Consider the following 23,071-nt stretch of genomic DNA (forward strand, 5'->3'; position numbering starts at 1 on the left):
ACTTAAAAAAAGACCTATTTTTATATAAATTCTTAGATCTGGAATCTAAAGCTATCATAATCTATTATAATATTACCAAAAGAGCAAGTTTTTTATTGCCCTAATTTTACTGTAGTCTAAGAAAACATTTTTAGTCTTCAGGTTCATTTTTATTTATTAAAGTACTACATACAGATTATATCATAAGTTTTTGTCTGGTAGAACAAGTAAATAAAGGTGAACTTTTAAATAAAGATGAACTTATTTAAAAATCATTTATCAGTCCCCTACATGTCAACCAAGAATAAAGTTTCAAAAATATATAAAATCACAATGCCAACCAAAAGTTTAAAGTACCCAAGAATTTAACAAATGAATGCACAAGATCTTTATAGAGAAAAGTAAAGCTTTAGTAAAGATGTAACAATTGAATACTCATAATAAAAAAAGGAATATTGATCCTTACACAACACACACACAGGATTATAGATCTAAATGTGAATGCTAGAACAACAAAACTTCTAGTACAAAACAGAAGAATATCTTCATGACCTTTGGGTATGTAAAGACTTCTTAAATAGGACGTAGATAGTACTATCTATGAAGGGGGGGGGGCGAGATAAATTGGACCAAATTAAAATTAACCCTTTGTATTTGCTTGCTTTTTTCTCGATTCCTTTATTCTATGCGGGATTTAATTTTTTAAATACCCCAGATTTTACAAAGCGCAGCAGTAGAATAAAAAACTGGAGTTTCTTTTCATACAAACTTATTTATTTGGATTTTTTTATATTTCAAATTATTGATACATTCAAAGAGTAATTGTAATCTCTATAATTTTTGCTAACCGTGTCGAGTCACACTTGACATTCGAGTGCAAAGGGTTGAGAACCTCTGTTCATGGAAAGGCACAATTGCATAACTGGCTCGGTGCCGTGGCTCACGCCTGTAATCCTAACACTCTAGGAGGCCAAGGCAGGAAGACTGCACTTGAGGTCAGGAGTTCGAGACTGGCTTGAAAAAGAGCAAGACTCTGTCTCTACAAAAAATACAAAAATTAGCCAGGCGTGGTGCTGCATACCTGTATTCCCAGCTACATGAGAGGCTGAGGCAAGAGGATCGCTTCAGCCTAGGAGTTTGAGGTTGCACTGAGCTATGATCACAACACTGTACTCACTCTAGCCAGGGGGACAGAGTAAGATCCTGTCTCAAAAATAAATGAATAAAGAAATTAAAAATCTATAGATTATTAAAAAAAACATTTACCTGAGAAAGAAAAAAGGAAATAACATATTGGACTCCAGATCTCAGAAGCAGAAACATTACAAGACATAAATATTCTTAATTTTTAAAAAAACATTAAAGAGGCCAGGCATAGTGGCTCACACCTATAATCCTAGCACTCTGGGAAGCCAAGGCAGGAGGATCACTTCAGGTCAAGACCTACCCTTAGCAAGAGGGAGACCCCATCTCTACTAACATAGAAAAAATTAGCTAGGCATGGTGGTGCACACCTGTAGTCCCAGCTACCAGGAGGCTGAGGCAGGAGGATCACTTGAGCCCAGGAGTTAGAGGTTGCAGTAAGCTAGGCCAACGCCACGGCACTCACTCTAGCCTGGGCAACAAAGCGAGACTCTGTCTCAAAAAAAAAAAAAAGAACATGGGGAAAACAGGAAATCTTACATATTGCCAGAGAGAATACAAACCATTTCAGCAATTTGGTGGTGCTTAGTGAAACTAAGTATTAATATATATGTATACCCTATGACCTAGAAGTCCACCCTTGAAAACATTTATCAGAGAAACCCTTGCAAAGGTCCAAAAGAGAATAAATAAGGACATTTATTATACAAACATCAGTGTGTTAAAAACAACCAATGAACTCATCACTAGGGAGAATGATCTGTAAACGTGGTCAATCTATACCATGGATTTTGCTGCAGATAAAAGCCATTACTTAATATAAATACAACCACATGGATAGATGTCTAAAATGACCATGGAAGGAAAATGAAGAAAAAGAATGAGATCTATAATGGCACAAAGTCACTTGTAATTAAAAAACACAAATTTAAAAGCACATACACAAAGCAATACTGTATAACTTATAAAAGCTCATCCTTCTTACATATGAAGAAACCAAGAAACTAAGTTACAATAATATAAATTAACCTACAAATGATGGCAGTCCCCAGTCAGTCTTCTATCTTCTATTGATAACACTAAGGTGCCCTAGCTATCTATATAAAGAGAAATTTACTTTCATATAGATTTCATAGCTTCTCAACATTCATATAACTGGAAAGATAAGAGAATTTGTATATCCTTCCATGTGAGTCCTTGTGATTCATTCAGGCTGTAGTTTAAGTTTCCTTTCAAGCATTCCAAGAACCAACATGACCAAGCAAAGCAGGTTCCAAAGGCAGAAAGCAGAAGAAATATGATGCTATGGAAGTACCTTTCTGAACAGTCTCTTCTGCTGCTGTAGGGTCTTTAGGCAACCCTTCAATGTAAGTGGTTGGCAACAAGTCTGCTGAGATAGGCTGACCTTGTAGCTTTTGTAGTCTCTCTTGTACAGCATTGGTCAGATCTACATAAGCTTCATCGATGCTGGCACGTTCAATCACAGCAAAATGAGACATTACCCCCATCACTTCAACACTGGCCTCCCGGTACCTAAGTATAAGGATCATATATGTAGGCAATAAACAGAGGTAATCTTGAGATTGTCAGTCTCATGCCCACCCTTCCATAATGAACAGTAATATACACAATCAAGAGACAAGTGGCTTAAGAGACTAGATAATAGGAACAACTGAAGAGGTCCATTGGCAGGCAGATGGTCAATAACAGAAGAATGCACAAGGAAGAGCCACTGAAGCAAACATTTTTAGCACAATGCTAGCACTACTACAGTAGAAAGCATCCAGACCATGAACATGTCTATGTGACAAGAATTCCTCTAAAGAAGAAAGAAATGCCTCTAACTAGTTTTAAGTAGAAAACATTTTACTATGATTTTTCCTCCCACATATCCACCACACAGTCTTCTAATTCCATCCTTAAATAAGAGGTAACTTAAAGGAACACTGCACTCATCAGTAAACCAGTGTATCTGGTCTTCCTCAGGCTAATATTTCTCACTATAAATTAACAAACTGACATATGGGTTTTATATTTCAGTCAATGGTGAATTTGGTTAATGTGTGAACTGATCATCACCACATATATGCATACTCCAACCAATAATTTATGGATATACTAAGTTCCAATTACCAAGTTGACAATAAACACCTAGAATGCAATGATGTGTCCAGGCAGGCAGGCAACGCTGGATAACAGTCTCATCATATACCTTTTACTCAAACCACAATAACCAGCTCTTCTGCCATATAGCTGGTTTTCTATGACAATATACAGATAGTTTCTTGGCTTTGGTTTGCACCTGATATGCAATTTAAAGTTCTCTGTTCCTGTTGAACTTATATTTACCATAAAAATGGAAATACTTACATCTCTTCACCAAGACATCTATAAAAACTAGTATAATTTTTGCTCTAAAACATTCTCAATGACAGAATTAGAGAAATACTGCTTTTTTTGAGACACAGTCTGACTCTGTTGCCTGGGGTCAAGGCATCAGCCTAGGTCACAGCAACCTCCAACTCCTGGACTCAAGTGATCCTCCTGCTTCAGCTGCCTGAGTAGCTGGGACTACAGGCATGCATCACCACACCCAGCTAATTTTTTTTTATTTTTTCTATTTTGGGGTCTCACTTTTGCACAGGCTGGGTTCACAGCATCTAGAGCAAATGACTCCAAGGTATTTTTTTTTTTGAGACAGAGTCTTACTCTGTTGCCCCGGGTAGAGTACAGTGGCGTCAGCCTAGCTCATAGCAACCTCAAACTCCTGGGCTTAGGCAATCCTCCTGCCTCAGCCTCCCGAGTAGCTGGGACTACAGGAACACACCACTACATCTAGCTTATTTTTCTATTTTTAGTAGAGACAGGGTCTCGCTCTTGCTTTGGCTGGTTTCAAACTTCTGAGCTCAAGTGATCCTCTTACCTTGGCTTCCCAGACTGCTAGGACTAAAGACAGGTGTAAGACACTGTATTCTGCCGACATTTCAGTTTTAATGACCTAACAGAATCCGAAAAAAATAGATGTAATTCCTCAGTCTTTCACTTAGCTATGTGAACTGAAATTATTTAACCTCTTTAAACTTGATGGTGCCGGGCGTGGTGGCTCACGCCTGTAATCCTAGCACTCTGGGAGGCCAAGGCGGGCAGATCACTCGAGGTCAGGAGTTCGAAACCAGCCTGAGTGAGACCCTATCTCTACCAAAGTTAGAAAGAAATCAATTGACCAACTAAAAATATATATACAAAAACTTAGCCGGGCATGGTGGCGCATGCCTGTAGTCCCAGCTACTCGGGAGGCTGAGGCAGTAGGATCGCTTAAGCTCAGAAGACTGAGGTTACTGTGAGCTAGGCTGACGTCACGGCACTCACTCTAGCCTGGGCAACAAAGTGAGACTCTGTCTCAAAAATAAACAAACAAACTTGACGGTATAAGATTTAAAAGATATTGCCTTTAGAGAGCTTAACACAGTGCCTAATAGGTAACACGTGCTTAACACATATTACCTCTTAGGATTATTTTAATAGCTAGAGCTTGTGCCTACCTCGGACTTGGCTATGTCTATGCACATCTCCCATTCCAAGGCTAAATTTCCAATATTTGTGAAGAGACAACTTAATCTAAAAACAAAAGTATAGTTTGAGAGTTCTCATCATGAAAATAAATAAATAAATAAAAAATTAAAAAAGTAATCTCCTTTGAGATTGCTCAATTATGGTAAATAATTCTAGATATTGCACTAGAAAGCCAATTTGACTCAGCCTTTCCTAGAAAAATGCTCAGCTTCACAGTCAATTTAATTATTTTCTTCAAATACTTTAGACTTCTGGATTGAGAAAGTAGGGACTGGTATTAACTTTTAATTTAACAGCCAATTTTTAAACATTTAAGAGACTGAATGGGCCAGGCACGGTGGCTCACGCCTGTAATCTTAGCACTCTGGGAGGCTGAGGCGGATGGATTGCTCAAGGTCAGGAGTTCAAAACCAGCCTGAGCAAGAGCGACGCCAGCTCTACTAAAAATAGAAAGAAATTAATTGGCCAACTAAAATATATAGAAAAAATTAGCCAGGCATGGTGGCACATGCCTGTAGTCCCAGCTACTCAGGAGACTGAGGCAGAAAGATCGCTTGAGCCCAGGAGTTTGAGGTTGCTATGAGCTAGGCTGACGCCATGGTACTCTAGCCAGGGCGACAAAGTGAGACTCTGGTGGGAAGGGAAAGGGAAAGAGAAAGGGAAAGAAAAGGAAACTGAATGGGTGTCAAAAGCAGCAACTGTTATAGGTTATAACAGTTCTGAATTGTTCCTGAAACACAATATCAAAATCTGTTTTCATTTCAGAGACAAGATGGCTGATCAAAGGGAACTTTTTCGGATATTATTTATACAAAACAAATTTGAAACACCAGTTCCTAGTCCCACGAATTATATTACTTTCAACTCGTCTATGTCCCCTTAAACAATCTTTTTTCTTACTTGGTGAGGTTAGCTTTCCCACGGGACTCACGAACTTGTGCCAGTAGAAGATCTGGACATAACTTCTTAGCATCATCTGCCCACATGTTTCTAGTGACTCCAAATGCACGAGCTTCATAACTCACTGCAATTATTCTAAGGTTAGAAAAAAAGAGGGAATAGTAAAAAATATTACATGACCACAGCAATAACTATTAAAATTTATCACAGGTAGGGTAATAAACATAATATTAGAAACTTTTTGACAGATGCCACCATTCAATCCCAAACACAGCAGTTCAAAAATCTCAAAAACAGGACCTAGCACAGTTTTATTATATTCCCATAGATTAAAATAGTAGATGATAGTTATAACAATAACAGTGATACATACCCACCACCTTTCCATGATTTGTACTGCACAACTGCACAAGGCTTATTCCTCAAATGGGGATTTTGCCGCTGCTCCACTTGAACAAAAAAACAGTCCATGTCCACAAGAGCAACCACCCGATCCTGTCCAGTAGCCATTTTTCTATAAGACAATGTTTTATAGACAGTTAGAAAGATCCAAATGCTAGGGAGAACCACATTTCCATTCTTTCATTGATGAGTTACCAGTGCACAGGAGCATAGAAACTAACGAGAATCAATAAGCATTTTCATACACAGGTTGAGTATTCCTTATCTGAAATGTTTGGGAACAGAAGTGTTTGAGATTTGGGATTCTGATTGAGCATTCCTAATCCAAAACTCCAAAATCCAAAGTGCTCCAATGAACATTTCCTTGGAGCATCATGTTGGTGCACAAAATTTTTCAGATTTTGGAGCATTTTAAATTTCAAATATTCAGATTAGAGATACTCTGAGTGGAAAAAACACAAAGTGTTTTTTTCTATTCTCTGACTTAGCAACAATCAACACAGAAGAGTTCTGTGACCAAATGTGGGGATTTCTCCCCACCAACAAGCAAACAATTCTACAATGGATTCCAGCTAGGTATTCTCCAGGTCTATTCTAATTTGATCTACCAGGAAATAGCATCAGATTCCACCCATTAAGGGCTCAGTCCCACAAGACTGCCCCCTACTCCTGGTATCAAATGAAAGCCCCTGGTTATTTTACCTGTGTTTCTTACCAACTGGCTACCAACTGGGGATTCCACAACATCCTTCTTAGATTCCATTAATTTGCCAGAGAGGCTAAAAGAACCCAGGGAATCACATTAACCAGTTTATTATAAACAATATTATAAAGGATATAAATGAAGAGATGCACAGGGCAAGGCATGTCAAGGCATGTGAGAAGGAGCGCAGAGCTTCTATGCACTCCCCTGGCGAGCCACCCTCCAGGAATATCCACATGTGCAGCTATCCAGAAACTCTCAGAACCCTGTCCTCTTAGGCCTTTTAGAGAGCCTTCATTGGAAAGGCATGACTGACAACCATGTAGAAATGTGATTGGGCAAAAACTGTATGATCTAAACAAACAAACAAACAAAAACCTGTATGATCTAATACTAATAGACTAGGGAAATCCAGCAAGGCCTATCTGTCCAGATTCTTCTTGGCTTCCCCGTGCAGCATTCCTTTCTCCAGGGTATGGGGCAGGATCCCTTCTTACACTTGATCTTAACCAAAAGGCTGAGAAGTGATAGGATCCCTTCTTTTCACCCATGATCAGAAAGGCGGGAGATTAGAGTCCTGCCCTGGGCAGGTGAAAGGAAGCCAGAAGATGAGAGAAGAGAGAGAGAGATTCTGTTTTATTAGGCCTTTGAGGCCCCAACATTATAACAAAGGCTGTGGGAGTTATGAGCCAGAAATCATGAATGAAAACCAATATACATACACAATAATATTATAGATACTCAACCTGTACTGCTAGCACAAGAATAAACTGGTACAATTTTATGAAGGTAATAAGTATTAAAAGCTTTAGAATATTCATTCTCAAAAGAACTGAACACTTCACAAAACAAGATATACATACAGCTAATAGGCACATGAAAATGGGCTCAACACCATTAGTCATGGGGAAATGCATATTAAAATCACAATGTAGGCCAGGCATGGTGGCTCATGCCTGTAATCCTAGAACTCTGGGAGGTGGGGGGGGGGTCTCTCAAGATCAGGAGTTCGAAATCAGCCTGAGCAAGAGCAAGGCCCCGTTTCTACTAAAAATAGAAATTAATTGGCCAATTAAAAATACATAGAAAAAAATCAGCTGGGCATGTTGGCACATGCCTGTAGTCTCAGCTACTTGGAAGGCTGAGACAGAAAGATCGCTTAAACCCAGGAGTTTGAGGTTGCTGTGAGCTAGGCTGATGCCACGGCACTCTAGCCCCTGCAACAGAGTGAGACTCTGTCTCAAAAAAATAAAAATACAAATAAAATCACAATGTACACCCCTAGGGGAGAGAGATAATAGTTAATCTAGTTGATAAACAGATCTCAAGTATAAAACTCAGGGAAAAGAGAAGCAGAAAATGATATATAAACACTGTAGCATTCATGAAAAACATTTAAACTTTTTATATTGAAATACTTTCAGACATATCTCCTACTCCAGTTTCCCCTAATGCTAATATTTTACGTTGTGCAATTATCAAAATTAAGAAGTGAACATTGGTATGATATTAACTCAACTACATACTTTAATTGGATTTCACCAGTTTTTCCACTACTTTTTTCTGTTCTAGGATTCACTATATGATACTACAGTGCATTTATTCACGATGTCTCCTTAGACTCCTCCAATCTGTGACAATTCCGAGTCTTTCCTTGTTTTTCATGACCTTGACACTTTTGAAGAGTACTGGTCATTAATTTTGAGAAAGTCTCTAAATTTGGGTTTGTCTGATGTTTTCTCATTATTAGACTGAAGTTATGCATCTTGGGCAATAACATCATGGAAGTGATGTGCTCTTTTCAGTGTACCATATGAGGGAGGAGTATATGACATCATATCTCTTATTACTAGTGATGTTAACCATGATCAGTTAGTTAAGATGGTGTTTTGCCAGGTTTCTGCCTATGAAGTTATTTTTTTTTTGTAACTACTAAATATCAAGTTTACTTTGAGACTAAACAGATATCCTGTTTTTCTTCAACCTTTCAACCACTAAGCACCCATCAGTAGATCTTGCCTATAATAATCACTTTGTAGTGTTCTTTTTTCTTTTTTTAGAGACAAGGTCTCACCCTGTTGCCCAGGCTGAAGTGCAGTAATGCCATCATAGCTCACTGCAGCCTCCAACTCCTGGACTCAAGTGATGCTCCTGCCTCAGCCTCCTGAGTATCTGGGACTAGAGGTGTGTGTCACCATGCTCAACTAATTTTTCTTTTTCTTTCTTTTTTTTTTTTTTTTGTAGAAATGGAGTCTCACTATGTTGCCCAGGCTAGTCTTGAACTCCTGGCCTCAGCCTCCCAGAGTGCTGGGATTATAAACTTGAGCCACTGCACCCAGCTCTTTGTAGTGTTTTAACAGTGATTTTCTACCATTTACATAAGTGTTAAGCACAAAAGAAACCCTATTGTCTTGCTTAGGTAGCACATATACTAAAATTGGAACAATACAGAGATTAGCATGGCCCCAGTGCAAGGATTAAAAAAAAAAAGAAATACTATTATATACTACTCATGGGTAGACACAGATAAAGGTATGAATGGTAGACTGGAAGATTAAACCTTATACAGACTAATGTTATTACATTGTTAGCAATCTGGAAGAAGGAACATAAAGCAGTGGCTCCCAAACGCTGCTGTACATTGGAGTCACCTGGGAACCTTTAAAAAAAATTGATATCTAATTTAATTGGCATGGTGTGACCTGGACACCACGATTTTTAAAAGCTCTCCAGGCAATTCCAGTATGCAGCAGAGTTTGGAACAACTGACCTAAAGTAAATAAGATACTTATGGAAACACCAGTAATTCATGATTTAAATACGAAAAACACAGGTTATACACTTGAGTGAGCACCCAACTGATATTCTAAAAAAAGTTTTTCAAATATTAACATTTCACCCTGAGAAAAAGGTTCTGCAACTACAAAGCAGGGAGATTAGTGAAACAAAAATGAAGAATTAAGAAAATCAGAATAGTCAAAGCATTAATTCCTTATAAATTCCAATTGCCTACTGACCTAAAACAGGCAGAATGGGACAGTCAAACCACAACATGTCATAAATTCCTTTACCTTGAAGTGGCTTTTCTGTGTCCTGGAACAGATAATACCAACAAATACTGGATAAGTACCATATTAGATCCAAATACCAGAAGTGGAGTAGGAATAAGCAGCAGTGATTTAAGTCCAGCAAACATTTTGCTGAGTACACAATCACATAAAAACAGATATCCAGACTTTAACAGATAATAAAACTGTTGCGGTTTTCAGGTTATGTATTTACCAAATTTATGTATTTACCAAAGAAAGCAAGAGCTTTACAAAGATGGAAAGTGAAGCGCATTTTCTGCCAGAACTCTTTGGGATAAGAGTTACACAACTTGTATGTATCACTCATATATAGCACTTGGCCAATTATCAAAACTCCATAAACCTTCACTAGTTGCAATTATTCATCTTTAAATATATCGATTTATCTCAATCTGCACAAAACAAGTTTGGTGCCGATCAAGTAACAACACACCCAGGAGAATAAGCGCAAGTGAAGAGCTACCGGGGAAGATACTTTTTCTACAAGAAAAATCAATACCAGGACCTTATCTCTGTTAGCATGGTTTCTATTTCACACAATTTCGGCCCAGTGTGTCAGCTGTCACCGCTATACCATAAAACCAATAGCTAACGCAACATGGAAAGTCCGAAAACAATGATATCGAACGGTCCCAAAAGTAATCTTACCAAGGCAACAAACACCCAGCAAAACTGCCTACAGCTGATGCCGCAGAAGCCGGGCTCGCTGTCCAATGGAAGGATACGGAGAAGTCTTGAATATCTTATCGCCTTTCTGGGAGCGAGTTTTGAGAGAGATTTAGTCCCCGTGACGATGCTGAACCGGAAAAGGAGAACAGGAGTCGTAAAGGCTCCTTCCCGAACAACCGTCCCCTTAGCGCAGCAAGCTTCAGCAGAAGCAGCGCGCTCAGCGGCAACCTCGCGGGACTGAGGTTAGACACCGCGCGCGCTGTGAAGAGCCGTTGACGCGCCTGCGCGCTGCAGCCCTTCCGTCTCCGGCTCCGCCCACCCAGGAGCAACCGTCACAAGGGAGCCTGGACTTCCGCGGGCGCGTGCGCAGTGGCGGGTCGGGCGCGTGCGCAGTGGCGGGTCGGGCGCGTGCGCAGCGGCTGCTCCTTCCCGGCTCCAGCTTCTGCTGCTCACGCTCCTCCTCCCGCTCCGCACTCCCCCAGCCCGCCGCGGCCCGGTACCAACGTGGTCCCGCCAAGGGAGCCGTGGTGCCTCGTGCTCCCGGGACGGCGGTGGTGTGCGCTCGCGGCGCTTGGCACTAGGCATGGCGATGGATCAAGTGAACGCGCTGTGCGAGCAGCTGGTGAAAGCGGTGACGGTCATGATGGACCCCAGCTCCACCCAGCGCTACCGGCTGGAAGCCCTCAAGGTAGCTGGGGTCCTGGCACCCTGGGCACGCCCGGAGACCCCATCCGCCGCGGCGCCGGCCCTAATTCGGGTGATCGTTCCCCGCCCACGTGGCTCCTGGATCTCCTTTTCCAAACCCCGAGGATCTTCCCCTCGCGGCCCTCAGCACTTCTTCCCACCCCCCGCCTTCTCTGCTCACGGCTCCTGGCCTTCGTCTGGGACACTCCGGTCCCTAGCCTCTTAACTTCTCACCTCCACGTCCCACTCCCCCTCCTCCCCCTTCCCTCACTTCTTTTCACTCTTGTTGTCACCACGACCCCCTTCAAAGCCGGCTGCACCCGTCCATCCCCTGAGCCCCACATTCCCTTGCCTTCCCCAGGCGCACGTGCATATACCGGCCCCACCACCAGCTTCGTTCTTTATAGTCTCCCCTGCACTAAATGTTTCCCTGCTGACCCACTCTCCTGACCAGTCCTAACCCAGCCCGAGCCCCTCGAGTGTTCTTTTTATTTACATCCGTCTCGCTTAAACCTCATGTGTGTTTTGGACATTTCTGGGCTAATTCTCACACACCCGCTCCTCCCATGTTTTTTAGTGTGTGATATTCTTAGGCTATTTTGCGCAAAGATGAACTTCTACCACTTACTTTGCATTTTAACAGGTGCACTTTGGTTTCCTAAAAGTAGTTTTCTTAAGTTGCGGATACTGTGCTCCTGGGACCCACTCATACGTTGCAAATTGGGGATGTTAGTGCAATACGAGCTTATTTGCCCGGCAGACGATATATGTGGACTGTGAGAAATAACTGTTCAGAAGAAAATACTTGTGCTGTACATTTTTTAAGTGATGTAACTTCATAAAGGAGAGTGAGCGCCACTTGGAGGAAACTTTACAGTATGTAGATGTTTGCCACAGAGTTAGGGATCAGAAGCAATTGGGTTCTATTACTTTGCTTTTTGTTATCAGATATTTAAAATAAACACAAAAGTAGAATGCTGTTAATGATTCTGCATACTCCTGTCACATGAATTCAACAGTTATAAAGATTTTGCCACATTTGCTTTATCTTCCCACACTCTCCCTCGAAGGTTTTTAAAACAAATCCTAGAAATTGTCATTTCACCCCTATGTACTTCAGGGTGTGTCTCTAACAAATAATTTAGATCTAATTTTTTTCAACATTAGTAAGGCTACTACTTTTGGCTATATTGTGGGAAATGTAGAACCATCAAACTGGAAAGAATGTTTATCAGTTCTTTATTCATATAATATTGAGCTAGGTTTTATAATTTGAAAATATAGCTTAAGTTAGAGTTTCTTAAGGTGGAATTTTTTTGGTGCTCACCCTTTCTTAGCTCCCAAAGGAAACTCTACCTTTTCTTCTTTCAGTTTTGTGAAGAGTTTAAAGAAAAGTGCCCTGTCTGTGTCCCTTGTGGCTTGAAGTTGGCTGAAAAAACACAAATTGCCATCGTCAGACATTTTGGTCTTCAGATCCTGGAACACGTTGTCAAGTAAGATGCTCTTGGACATTATCACTGAAGTCTGTGAGAGAGCAAATCTTTATTTCTTAAATAACCTACAGAGATGCTTTTTAGTGAATAGAAAACAGCAGCCCCCAAGGAGAAAGTATTGATCCCTAAGATGTTATTAGACTCTCACAGGTTATTAGATCCCTAGATGTTATTAGAACTCTCATTCAGGACTTAACTTTTCTCTTTTTCAGTTTCTTAATCCGTGAAAAGTGCATAGTACATATTAAGCATTCAACAAATATTAGCTAATAGCTGCTACTCATTCAGCCAGCACTTACTGAGCTCCTACTATATTCCAGCAGTCCTCAGATCCTTTTTAGAGTAATACAATGTATAGCTAAATAAACCTCTGCTTAGGTACTGCACCTTTTTTTTTTTAAGTTTGCATGAGTACCATTCTCTGAATGGCACATCCAAAGAAGGATTATGTGAGAATAACTGAAAACCCCTTCTAACTTGAGTCCCCTACTCTCAACACCTATCAGAAGAATCAGCCTTTTAAGACTTAGCCACAGTTTTTCTGGAATTGTGCTATTACTTTGTAAGCGGGCACAGAAAGAAAGTTACTAATATTAAGATTATATTTTCTGAAAAGCAGCTACATTGTTGCAGTTGTCCTAGATGTATATTTGCTTTCAGCCTAATGATAAAATCATGGGGAAAAGTTTGATTTGTGGATTCCAATTAATGAACCACTGCATATATAAAACCCTATCCCAATAATTTTTCTGTTGATATTTTGGTTAAATGTGGACTGTTTTTGTCCATTCTTTAAAGGCTACAAAATTAAAAGAATTTCCTAATGAAATCTCCAGTATAATCTAATTCAGGAATCAAAGCTATGCTCTTGTGAAGAGAATATTTCTAGTTTGAGTCTGTTGATTTTATACATTTTGGTGGCCAGGTTTCGATGGAACGGCATGTCTCGATTGGAGAAGGTCTATCTGAAGAACAGTGTCATGGAGCTGATTGCAAATGTAAGGAATGGGTGGTTGGAAGACTTGTGTTTAGTCTTTAAGAAAATTAATTAAAGTCTAAAGTTTAAGGCTTTAGACAAAATGTGACTTCTTCAGTGTAGAGTTTGTGTAAAAATTCATTGGTTCCAAATAGGTCAGACAGCACAAGAATCCATAATGCATCACATCTCTTACTAGATTTAATTAATCACCTTTTTGTGTTGACTTCTATTTTTTAAATTATAAAGACAGAGCAGCGGAGATTGAACATTTTCAGCAAATGAATAAGATTTTTTAGATCTAAAGGAGGGTGAAACACTGTCCACTTTGTTTTTTTTATTCCGGACAACTACTGTGTGGTACTAATAATGAAAAACATGCAGACTGAATATGACTAGAATATGACTTTAAACATGTTTAAAATCCATAGCCGTTTCTTTTCTTTTTTTTTTTTTTTGAGACAGAGTCTCGCTTTGTTGTCCAGGCTAGAGTGAGTGCCGTGGCGTCAGGCTAGCTCACAGCAACCTCAAACTCCTGGGCTCGAGCGATCCTTCTGCCTCAGCCTCCCGAGTAGCTGGGACTACAGGCATGCGCCACCATGCCCGGCTAATTTTTTTAATATACATATCAGTTGGCCAATTAATTTCTTTCTATTTATAGTAGAGACGGGGTCTCGCTCTTGCTCAGGCTGGTTTTGAACTCCTGACCTTGAGCAATCCGCCCGCCTCGGCCTCCCAGAGAGCTAGGATTACAGGCGTGAGCCACCACGCCCGGCTCTTTTTTTTTTTTTAATAAAGAGTATGAAAGGTACAATCTGTACCTTCTAATATTTCTATGTCTTTTATTACTAATAAAATGGTAATAATGGGACCAATAGTTTTAATTGGTAAAGTAATCAGTTGCTCCTTCAAACTCCTGTTTTACCAGCTTTTCACTATAATCTTTATTTCTGTAGTCTTCCACCCTGACCCTCTAAAACACTGAAGCCATCCATATGAGAGGCTGGGTGCAGTGGCTTACCCCTGTAATCCTAACACTTTGGGAGGCTGAGGCAGGAGGATCACTTGAGCCCAGGAGTTAGAGACCAGCTTGGGAAATAGCAAGACCCCATTGCTACAAAAAATGTTTAAAAAATCAATATGAGAATTTTTTCAGTTTATAAAGAACAATGATGTCTTCCTAGCTCTGTGTGAACCATTTTATTAGCTGATGCAATCCTCACTTAAGCTTTAAGTGGGGAGAATGATTAGTGAGAATGCAGGACAAGTGACTCAGCCATGAAGAACAGGTTTGTTTGTTTTGCTTAGTTTAAAAGCAGGTCTACTGATGAATTTTGTACACTTTTAAAGCCCAGTTTTCTTTTCCTGAAAGTCTATCAGACCTCTTAATATCTCTTGTTCTTTTTCAGGGAACATTGAACATTTTGGAAGAGGAGAACCATATTAAAGATGTTCTATCTCGAATTGTAGTAGAAATGATCAAGCGAGAGTGGCCACAGCATTGGCCTGACATGTTAATAGAATTGGATGCTCTTTCCAAACAAGAGGTATGAAATACAGCTTTATCAATTCAGCATGCTTGTTCTTGAAACAAATTTCAGGATTTTTTTGTTTTTTGATATTTGGGTTTTTTTGTCAACAGAAAATAGCCTTTGGGCATACATGTCATAAAAAAGATGTTTTAGTGTAATTTAACTAGCCTATTTCTAATGGCATAGGAAACACAGACAGAATTAGTGATGTTCATCCTTTTGCGACTGGCAGAGGACGTAGTGACATTTCAGACACTTCCCCATCAAAGAAGAAGGGATATCCAGCAAACGTTAACCCAGAACATGGAAAGGATCTTCAGTTTTCTACTGAACACGCTTCAAGAAAATGTAAACAAGTACCAGCAAGTGGTAAGGGATAGCCCACCCCACAAAAGTCTTGTTTTCTAATATGAGTGTTTTTGTTTTTAGTTAAAATGAACTTTTAGTAAGGAACTAATGTGTCTGGTTCAACAAAGGAAAATGACATTTTATAAGCAAAATAAAGGGAAATGACGGGAAAAACTACAACTAATTTTCTAAAAAATTCCATTCAGTAAGGTTCCATGTCTACAAAAAATAATTCCTTTATTGTAAGAAAATTCTTAAAACAGTATAGAAGTGAAGATTAATACTAAATATTTGAAAACTTGGATTTCTGTTATGTCAGGATAGTATCTTGTTAAATTGTGGCATTGTATTTAGTCCTGGTCCCTTTTGCAGTGGACTAGCTTCCAAGTTTATTAATCTTCACTGTATAATCCATGGTATTTTATTTTCTCCTGAGGAGGTTTTTCTTCTGCAGAAGAGGGTGAGCCAGACATTATCTTTCCAACCATTATCATTTTTAGCAGCTGTCCTTTAGAAGACAGTTTGAAAATTAATCTAGGGGGAAGGGGGAAATAAAAGAAAAGAAAGTTAATCTAATACAGTGGTTCCAACTGGAGGGGGTATGATTTTGTCCCTTGGGGGGCATTTGCAGATATCTGGACACTTTTTTTTTTGAGACAGAGTCTCACTGTGTTGCTGGGTTAAGAGTGCCGTGGTGTCAGCCTAGCTCACAGCAACCTCAAACTCCTGGGCTCAAGCAATCTTTCTGCCTCAGCCTCCTGAGTAGCTGGACTGTAGGCATTCGCCACCATGCCTGGCTAATTTTTTCTATATATTTTTAGCTGTCCAATTAACTTCTTTCTATTTTTGGTAGAGACAGTCTCACTCTTGCTCAGTCTGGTCTCAAACTCCTGACCTTGAGCAAACTCCTGACCTTGAGCGATCCTCCCAGCCTCGCAGAGTGCTAGGATTACAGGTGTGAGGCACTACGCCCAGCTGCTCCACTGACATAGGTTTTTAAATGCAAATGTTTTCTGGATGTTATCTTCTGAAGAATCTTGGGAAAGTATTTTGGAGAAAGACTCTATTATAGTATAAAACATGAGTTATAAATTCCACTAAAATGATTTATCAGAAAAAAGATCTTCAACATTACTCTCTAAACCTTTAGAGACAACACCTTCTGACTTTAGAGTTGTTTTGAGGATTAAATAACACATAAAGTGAAACAAATACAGTGAGGCCCTCCCTATGCACAGATCCAACCAACCTCAGATAAAAAATATTTGGAAAATAACAATACAACAATAAAAACAAATTAATATAGCATAAAAATTTACATAGTATTTATACTATATGAGGTATTATAAGTAATATAAGAGACTTGAGCATCCAGGCATTTTGGTATTAGGGTGGGGGACTGGAGCCAATCCCCTAAAGATACCAAGGGATGACTGTATGCAGCATAGATTACGTACTCTGTGAGTTCCTTCTCACCCACCCTAACAGTTATAGTATGTATTCCTCATCATTCACATTAGTATCTAATGCTTCTCTAAAAATGAACCCAATATAGCAGCCAAGGGCATAAAACAATTTTAATTAAACCTATTTTGTGAAATAAGTAGCTATGAGAATTCTAGATCAGAGTTTTTCAACCTCAGAACTATTAACATTTTGGGTTAGATAATTCTTTGTTGTGGGGGCTTGTCCTGTGCATTACGGGATATTTAGCAGCATCCCTGGCCTCTATCTTCTATATGCCACTAGCAACCCCTCTGTTATGACAACCAAAATGTGTCCAGAGGCCGGGTGTGGTGGCTTACGCCAGTAATCCTAGCACTCTGGGATGCTGAGGCGGATTGCTCAAGGTCAAGAGTTTGAGACCAGCCTGAGCAAGAGTGAGACCCCATCTCTACTAAAAATAGAAATAAATTAATTGGCCAACTAAAAATATATAGAAAAAAATTAGCTGGGCATGGTGGCGCATGCCTGTAGTCCCAGCTACTTGGGAGGCTGAGGCAGGAGGATCGCTTGAGCCCAGGAGTTTGAAGTTGTTGTGAGCTAGGCTGACGCCATGGCTCTTTAGCCTGGGCAACCGAGGGAAACTATCTCTATAAAAAAAGATAAATGGCCATTTATTTTATAAGAAAAACATTGTAACTCTGTAGCATTGAAAAACTGTTCCCAGCTATAATATTTAGTAAAGTCCATTGGTTTTCGAATACTTTCAAATCATGAATAGTTAGATGCCCTAGATATCTAGCCAATGGAGCATGTGCCAGAGGAGGACTGGCTGGTGATGGCTCTGACACAAGTTAGAAACATATACTGTGGTCTTGTTCCTTAGCCTTGGTTTCAGTTCTCTCCATCTGTTAAATCAGGCTTCTACTTCTGCCCAGGACCAGAGCACACCAAGAGCCATCTTTTATACCTTGAACTTCTCACTTCATTCCTACTTCCTTCTCTACTTCCACCCCTTCACCTTCCCAATTGGGGTGTAGATTGAATGGTAAACAAACATGGAATGAATGGGCTCTCTTTCTCTGTCCAGTCACCTGGCTCCTGCAGTGGTCCCAGGGTGCATGGAGGCTTTGTTGGCATAGAGGGTGGAGGCTGGACTTGGCTGTTATCACTTGGATTCTGTTTCTTTCTGGGGCAGCAGTAGTAGATGCTGGTCTGAAGGTTCTACTCATCTCTGCCCCCGTTAACATCTCTACTTGACTGATGATGAGGGGTCAATAATTGTTCTTTATTAAAAAAAATTATTTGAAAGTTCAGAAAAGGAATTGTAAAACAAATACTATATGATACTGATAGTGATAGATTTCCATGTATTTCAGAAGTTACTATTACTGCTTATATTCCTTCTTTAGTCATCTTCAGGAGTTAGTCTTAATTTTATTTTCAGAAGTTCCTTAGGAAAATATTTATTTTATACAATTACAAGTTATAAACGTTATGTAACATTTTATGGAATTTGAAATAGAAGGATAAAAATCAACCATATTTGTACATTTACTGAACAGCCATTATTTTGATGCATTTAGCATTTAATATTTTTGTGCACATGGTTTTCCTACATTTATGCCTATACATCCATGGTCATAAATTACATTCATTTAGTTATGCTCCTGGCTTTAATTCTTAAGGTAATATCAGTTATGTGTTCTTAGTAAAATTGTATTCTTTTCCAAGATTAAAAATCGCATCTATGTAGCCTTTTACTCATTAACAACATTGAATCCTTATACCTTTTTTTCAGAAGACAGATTCTTCTCAAGAGTCCAAGGTAAGAGCCCTATGTGGGGTTGGAAAGAGACTTTTTTGAGGCTTTCAGGTGAGGGGATGCATATACATCTAGTGCAAGGTGACCTCGGCTTTACTTCTGTTTTTATTTTGTTTTTGATCACTGAGCTGTGGTGGAAGGTAAAATTATAACATTTAGGATTTCTTAAAAAAGATGAAATGGCCACACATGCCAGTATGGTCTTATGGATGGATGTTGAGAATGCCATTGTTTGAATTTTAAATACAAGGATAAAAATCAACCGTATTTGTACATTTACTGAACAGCCATTATTTTGATGCATTTAGCATCTAATATTTTTGTATACATGGTTTTCCTAAATTATGCCCATATATCTGTGGTCATAAATTACATTCATTTAATTATGTTTCTACCTATATCAGATGAAAACCTATTGAGTTCCCTATCAGTGACTATTTCATGAGTACATTTTTTTTTTTTTTTTTGAGACAGGGTCTCACTCTATTGTCCAGGCTACAGAGGAGTATAATCATAGCTCACTGCAGCCTCAAACTCCTGGGCTCAAGTGATCCTCTGCCTCATCTTCTTAAGTAGCTGGGACTATAGGCATACGCCACCATGCCTGGCTAATTTTTTTTATTTTTTATAGAGACATGGTCTCACTATGAGTACATTTTTTATTTTGTTTATTTATTTTTTGAGACAGAGTCTCACTCTGTTTCCCGGGCTAGAGTCCTGTGGCATCAGCGTAGCTCACAGCAACCTCAAACTCCTGTACTCAAGCAATCCTTCTGCTTCAGCCTCCTGAGTAACTGGGACTACAGGCATGTGCCACTATGCCTGGCTAATTTTTTTCTATATATATTTTTAGTTGGCCAATTAATTTCTTTCTATTTTTAGTCGAGGGGGGGGTCTAACTCTTGCTCATGCTGGTCTTGAACTCCTGACCTTGAGCGATCTGCCCGCCTCCGCCTCTCAGGGTGCTGGGATTACAGGTGTGAGCCACCTCGCCCTGCCATGAGTATATTTTTTAAAAAATGATTTTCTTTTTAGAATTAAAAAATAGGAATTCAGTTATAACCACTGCTTCCTTTTCTGTTAGTGAGGACTTCACAGCCAAAAGTTATTTCTACTCATGCAGGCTCAAGCAAACTGTCGAGTAGCAGTTGCAGCATTGAATACTCTAGCAGGCTATATTGACTGGGTGTCTGTGAGTCACATTACTGCTGAAAACTGTAAACTCCTGGAGATGCTGTGCCTGCTTCTGAATGAACAGGAACTTCAGTTGGGAGCAGCTGAGTGTCTTCTCATTGCAGTCAGCAGAAAAGTAAGTTACCACTTCAAACTGACTTTTATCCTTAGAGTCTCTGAGATAGGCTGTGTCTTTAATTGCGTGTTTGTTGTCATAGAAAGACATTTAAAAGTTTAGAGTTTTTTTCCTTGAGGCCAACTTACTGCCTACTTCCAACCCCTTTGGATAGGAGTTTGCCAGTATTCTAGGGATCCATTGGCAGAGATTTGTTAGGCTACTTGCTTCTTAAAACAGCTGTGATTCTTGGCACTTCATACTTAAGAAAAAGTAATGTTAAAGTTTAAAGCTCACTTAGTGTATTCTAGGAATCAGATGGTAGCTACACTGGCTTTATATCTGTCTTGGCCAATAATTGGGACCAGGATTTTTTCTCTATAGGAATATTATCTATGGATGTAATTTACTTTGCTGTCATATCAGTATTATTGCCCAACACATTTAAAATGCAAGTCTTATCCAGATTTGGTTTTAAAGAATTGGCTTTCTTCCAGTGTTCATTGAGCCCTGGGGTATATAATAAATTATGAAGTCAGTATATTTGATTATATAGGTATGGAAGATATCAGTACTTTGAGACTTTTAATAATAAGTTCGTATGACTTTGTTTTCCTAAAATTGGGTCTAGGGCAAGTTGGAAGACCGGAAGCCCTTGATGGTGTTATTTGGAGATGTTGCCATGCATTACATACTCTCTGCTGCACAGTGAGTATCTATTGTTTTCTTTTCTTTTTTTAAGCAATGAGGGTCTCGCTGTGTTGCACAGGCTGACCTCGAACTCCTGGGCACAAGCAAGCCCCTCGAGTCATATGCCACTACAGTCATATGCCACTCTTCCTGGCTTTCTTTATTTTTCAATGTGTTTTCTAACTTCTTTGTGATTTTTAGATCTTATTTGGATATATCTGAAGCTCCTATCTAAATGCTAAGCGTCTAGTCAATTGACAGTGCTTTTGGATAAGAAAATCAGGCAATCTTAAGAGGACTATTCAACCTTTTTGAAGACCTTATGCTGGAAATAAGTTGTGGCCATTGACTCAGTACCCACTTACTTTTACAGTTCTCCACAGGCAACTATCTTCTTGATTTTCTCTTCTGCTTTCTATGATCCATGAGCCTCCAAGTAACCTTGGTGTCTAGGCCTGACACTTTTCCTATCTGCTATACCAGAGTCTTGTCCTAGGGCCTACCTTGAGTGCAGAACTCCAGATGCTCTTCCCTACTCTCCTCCTCAAAGCAATCAATGCCTTAAGTGCTGAGGCTCTTAGAGGCCGCAGGAATAAACTGAGAGATGTGTGCATAAAACACATTTTATGTATTGAAATACAGTCATACACCACATAACAACATTTCAGTTAACGATGGACCACAGATACAACAGTGGTCCCATTATAATGGAGCTCAAAAATTCCTATTGCCTTGTAACATCATAGCCATCATAATGTCACAGTGCATTGCATTAGTCATGTGTTTGTGGCGATGCTGGTATAAACAAGCCTACTGCATTACCAGTCATGTAAAAGTACAGCACATACAATTATGTACAGTACATATACTTAATAATGATATTAATCGACTATATCACTGTTTTATGTATTTACTGTATTTTTCATCATTATTTTAGAGTGTACTACTTATTTTAAACGAAAGTTAACTGTAAAACATCCTCAGGCAGGTCCTTCAGGAGGTATTCCAGAAGAAGGCATTGTTATCATAGGAGATAACAGTTCCATGCGTGTTATTGCCCCTGAAGACCTTCCAGTGGGACAAGATGTGGAGGTGGAAGACAGTGATATTGATGATCCTGACCTTGTGTAGGCCTAGGCTAATGTGTGTGTTTGTGTTTTTAATAAAAAAGTTTAAAGAGTTTAAAAAAATTTAAAATAGCAAAAAGCTTATAGAATAGAATATAAAGAAAGAAAATATTTTTGTATAGCTGTACAATGTGTTTGTGCTTTAAACCTGAGTTATTACAAAAGAGTCAAAAAAAGTTTAATAAATTAAGTTTATAAAGTAAAAAGGTTACAGTAAGCTAGGTTAATTCATTATGGAAGAAAGAAAAAATTTTTAATACATTTAGAGTGGCCTAAGTGGACAGTGTTTACAAAGCCTACATTAGTGTATAGTAATGTCCTAGGCCTTCACATTTACTTACTACTCGCCCAGTGACTCAGAGCAACTTCCAGTCCTGCAAGCTCCATTCATGGTAAATGCTCCATATAGGCATACTAATTTTTATTTTTTATACTATATTTTTACTGTAAGTTTTTTTTCTTTCTTTCTTAAATTTTTTATTTATTTTTAGGCTAGTCAAGTTAAGCAGTGGCAGTGGAGAAGGAACAAAGAAATCTGTAACTGGTTATGATCAATTAGTTGTAAACACCACTGCACTCAGACCAGCCTCCATCCTTTTTTTTTTTAGAGACAGGGTCTTGCTCTGTTGCCCAGGCTGGAATGCAATGATGGGATCACAGCTCACTGTAGCCTCAAACTCCTGGGTTCAAGTGATCCTCTTGCTGCAGCCTCCCAAAGCACTAGGATCACAGGCATAAGCCACTGTACCCAGCCATTGATTGTACCTTTTTTATGTTTAGAAGCACACGCAAATACTTAACCATTGTATTACAATTGCCTGCAGTATTCAGTACACTAACATGCTATACAGATTTGTAGTCTAGCCTAGGTGTGTAGTAGGCTATACCGTCTAGGGTTTGTGTAAGTACACTATAATGTGTGTACAATGACAACAAAACTACCTAATGATGCATTTCTCAAAGTTTATCACTATTGTTAAGCAATGCATGGTTGGAATGGCTTCTGCTTATTTTCTTCCAGTTGCTCTGGAAAATATTAAAGCATTTCCTGATATGTGTTTCTTACCAGGAAGTGTCAGGTAAAACTGTGTATTACAAATAGTTAAAGCTGTTGCTTTTTTCAATACTCTTCACTTACTCTTGGTCCCATGGAGAAATGTAAAGGTGTGAGACACCTATGTATTACTTAAAATCGCTTGCTATCACA

At 39.2% G+C, this 23,071-nt stretch overlaps 2 protein-coding genes and 1 pseudogene across 3 annotated transcripts in view; 2 read left to right on the top strand and 1 right to left on the bottom strand.

Annotated features, from left to right (window-relative positions):
• Nucleotides 1-10,735, bottom strand: part of POLH (DNA polymerase eta) — a 33,086-nt gene extending 22,351 nt beyond the window's left edge. Inside the window, exons 1-4 of one of the 2 annotated variants that reach the window (XM_012773081.2) lie at nucleotides 10,438-10,735; nucleotides 5,969-6,109; nucleotides 5,596-5,730; nucleotides 2,438-2,655 (exon numbers count right to left, since the gene is read on the bottom strand). In XM_012773081.2, coding sequence (XP_012628535.1) covers nucleotides 2,438-2,655; nucleotides 5,596-5,730; nucleotides 5,969-6,105 — 490 coding nt within the window. In that variant the 5' untranslated portion in view covers nucleotides 6,106-6,109; nucleotides 10,438-10,735. Of the gene's footprint in view, nucleotides 1-2,437; nucleotides 2,656-5,595; nucleotides 5,731-5,968; nucleotides 6,110-10,437 lie in introns of those variants that run through there. The other variant, XM_012773083.2, reaches the window with a different exon arrangement.
• LOC142871235 (uncharacterized) lies at nucleotides 9,112-9,208 on the top strand (annotated as a pseudogene).
• A 109-nt stretch (nucleotides 10,736-10,844) lies between the features above and the next one.
• The window catches only part of XPO5 (exportin 5), a 49,750-nt gene continuing 37,523 nt past the window's right edge, over nucleotides 10,845-23,071 (top strand). Inside the window, exons 1-8 of the mRNA XM_076003324.1 lie at nucleotides 10,845-11,146; nucleotides 12,514-12,635; nucleotides 13,561-13,633; nucleotides 15,021-15,158; nucleotides 15,330-15,512; nucleotides 18,736-18,762; nucleotides 19,883-20,068; nucleotides 20,679-20,755. Of these exons, the coding sequence (XP_075859439.1) occupies nucleotides 11,042-11,146; nucleotides 12,514-12,635; nucleotides 13,561-13,633; nucleotides 15,021-15,158; nucleotides 15,330-15,512; nucleotides 18,736-18,762; nucleotides 19,883-20,068; nucleotides 20,679-20,755 (911 nt within the window). The 5' untranslated portion in view covers nucleotides 10,845-11,041. The remainder of the gene's footprint in view (nucleotides 11,147-12,513; nucleotides 12,636-13,560; nucleotides 13,634-15,020; nucleotides 15,159-15,329; nucleotides 15,513-18,735; nucleotides 18,763-19,882; nucleotides 20,069-20,678; nucleotides 20,756-23,071) is intronic.

Source organism: Microcebus murinus, chromosome 5 (genome assembly GCF_040939455.1).
Source record: "Microcebus murinus isolate Inina chromosome 5, M.murinus_Inina_mat1.0, whole genome shotgun sequence".
In the NCBI taxonomy this organism is placed as follows: domain Eukaryota; kingdom Metazoa; phylum Chordata; class Mammalia; order Primates; family Cheirogaleidae; genus Microcebus; species Microcebus murinus.